Source organism: Chanos chanos, chromosome 8 (genome assembly GCF_902362185.1).
Source record: "Chanos chanos chromosome 8, fChaCha1.1, whole genome shotgun sequence".
Taxonomy (NCBI): Eukaryota; Metazoa; Chordata; class Actinopteri; order Gonorynchiformes; family Chanidae; genus Chanos; species Chanos chanos.
In genome coordinates this window covers 37,450,022-37,452,499 of record NC_044502.1, presented here as the reverse complement: position 1 = coordinate 37,452,499, position 2,478 = coordinate 37,450,022, and the positions used below count along the sequence as shown (strand labels likewise).

General features: G+C 49.7%; 1 protein-coding gene across 1 annotated transcript in view; it reads right to left on the bottom strand.

The window, feature by feature from the left end:
- Positions 1-287: 287 nt before the first annotated feature.
- Positions 288-2,478, bottom strand: part of atxn1b (ataxin 1b) — a 3,018-nt gene continuing 827 nt past the window's right edge. Inside the window, exons 1-2 of the mRNA XM_030782499.1 lie at positions 1,458-2,478; positions 288-1,031 (exon numbers count right to left, since the gene is read on the bottom strand). The exon at positions 1,458-2,478 is cut by the window's right edge and continues 827 nt beyond it. Of these exons, the coding sequence (XP_030638359.1) occupies positions 381-1,031; positions 1,458-2,478 (1,672 nt within the window). The 3' untranslated portion in view covers positions 288-380. The remainder of the gene's footprint in view (positions 1,032-1,457) is intronic.

Sequence of the window (2,478 nt, the reverse complement as noted above, 5' to 3'; positions counted from 1 at the left end):
CTGCTTTTTATTCTTATGCTATTGGTGCACAATCCAATGGAAATGCATGCCTTGGGTTATGAGTAAATGAGTAATGCTGCTGCTCTTTTAAGATGATGAAGCTGGAAAAAAGATAAGCAGCACACCTAACCACAAATATAACTTTGAACATTCAAACATTCACACCAAGACATCCATCTCCCACTTCCTTAAAAGAAAGATGTATAGGTATGTAATAACACATCAGTCAAATAGTCACATATGACTAATGTTTAAATGTGCTTATGTCACAGTAACCAGGACAGAAGGAAAAATATGACACAAAAGAACATACATGACAAAATATCTGATCATTCGTATCCTCCTTTATACGTTTTTTTTTTTTTAAATCTTGGGGGTCCTCAGCAGCCTGTGCTGGATCTGCCCTCGATGTTAATCTTCAGTTCCTGTGGAATGAATGATAGTTTAGGCAGAGTTACAGGTGGCTCCTCCTCACTGAACTTCTGTGCTTGGCTTCTCTCCGGAGCAGACCACCTCCTTTTGCGGGTTACCACCCTCCCGGCTCTCTCAGTCCTCTCGGGTCCGCTGCCATCTGTTTGCCCGGGCATTTGAAGGCAGTTCATCTTCATTTTGGCTTCCGCCTCTCCACTCTCCGTGGGAGTCAGTACCTTGCCAGTGTCTGCAGGACCAACACTTCCAATCCCGTTCTGCATGTCTGCGGCCCCGACACTTGTAGCTCCACCCTGCACTCCGGCTCCTAACCTCAGTCCACTTTCCAGCGCCTCTCTCTGGACAGCGTGAGCATTAACTTGGCCGTTGGGTCTCGTTGCTTTCACGTGAAGATCGCTGTGGTTGCCAGCAAAGTCAGGAGTTTGATCTTTCCTTAGTGTGCCGTTCTTAAGGCTCTTGAGAGTCAGAGAGATACAGACATCACCCACAGAGAGCTTGGCACAGGATAACTCCAGAAGCTGGGTGGTTCTGTCTGGGCAGCAAGAAGACCAGCCCTGACCGAACACAAAAAAGGGGTACTCTACCAGCACTTCCACACACACCTGCAGAGGAGACAACAAACGGACAAAGGTTTACACACGAGACCATTATAGGAATTGTGATTTTAGGAATTATGAAAGCCCTGCAAGAACAGGGTCCTCATACATCTAACTGTAGCAGTGTATGTTGCACTATACAGCATATCATCTCTTACACACAGCTGAGAAAAACCACAAATCAGTAAAAATTGCTATAAACAATGTCATCCATATCTAACTCCCCCTGATAAATCCGCATTAAATGAGATTAAAACAGATCATAACATTACTATCTGTGATATGTGCGGTCCTGAACATTTCACTGTGTTTCCTATATTCTTGACATCTCCATTCACAACATCAAATAACTGTCTCAGTTCTAAAGCCCATGAACTGAAGTTGCCCATGTGGTGCACACAGTATAGCTTAATTTCCGCAGTCAAAACTGACCTGTGCTTTATGCTCCCCGACCGAAAACTGTATGATGACAGCATCTGGCGTTCGGCTGCAGTCAATGCGCTCCACGGTGCTGGAGTCGATCTTCAGCTCCCCGCTCACCTCAGCGCTCTGTAGGAAGTCTTCTGTCCTCAGGTCCTCCACCCGTTTCAACTCTCCATCCGCCAGCTGGATGATGGAGCCCTTCATGAAGTACGGTGGAAGCGTTACTGGTGGGGTGGTGGGGCTGTTCTGGGGTGATACAGGAGCAGGTGGTGCCACCAAACTGGCTGAGAGGACGGGCAGCTGCACCTGAGTTTGGCTCTGAACCAAAGGGCCTGCGTACTGTCCCTTGGACCCCATGACCTCTACCCCTTTGGGCAAGGCAGCAAGAGCAGCAGAAGTGGTGGAGGTGATATAAGCTTGAGGCAGGGCTGTAGCAACTGTAGGGGGTACTACAGAGGTGATGGAGGTAACTGAACAGCGGGGGACTTCTGGCTCAGCAGGAGGCACGCTGACATTACTGGTACTAACAGGGATGAGGAGTGAGGGGCTGCCTGAGATTACCAAGTGCTGAGGCATGTTGCTGTGGTAACCGGCCACCGACTGCTGATGCCCTGCACCAGCACTGGTGATGTAGCCGATGATTGGCAGCTGTGTGGCGGAATAGATACCGGTGGAGAGCTCATGGGTGGCACTGTGGGACGTCTGCAGGATGGCATGGGGAGAGAGGGTCTGAGCAGGAGAGGGCAAGCCGTCCGAGGAGGAGAGAGGGAGTGTGGAGGAAGTTCGAGAGATAGGCTTCCCCAAGCAAATTCCTCCTCTTTCACCGACAGTCACGGAGTCTTTTGCCAGCTCACTGTTGTTGGTGGTGGTGTTGGAGAGCAGCATGATGGATGTCTGCAGTCCACTGCTGTCCTGAGCGGTGTACTCGGCAGGAAGCAGTACCTGTGCTTGGGCCTGGAGGCCAATGTTTTGTTGTTGCCTTTGGCTCTGGTCACCCTCTGGCTGACTGGATACGCCTTTTACCATGTTG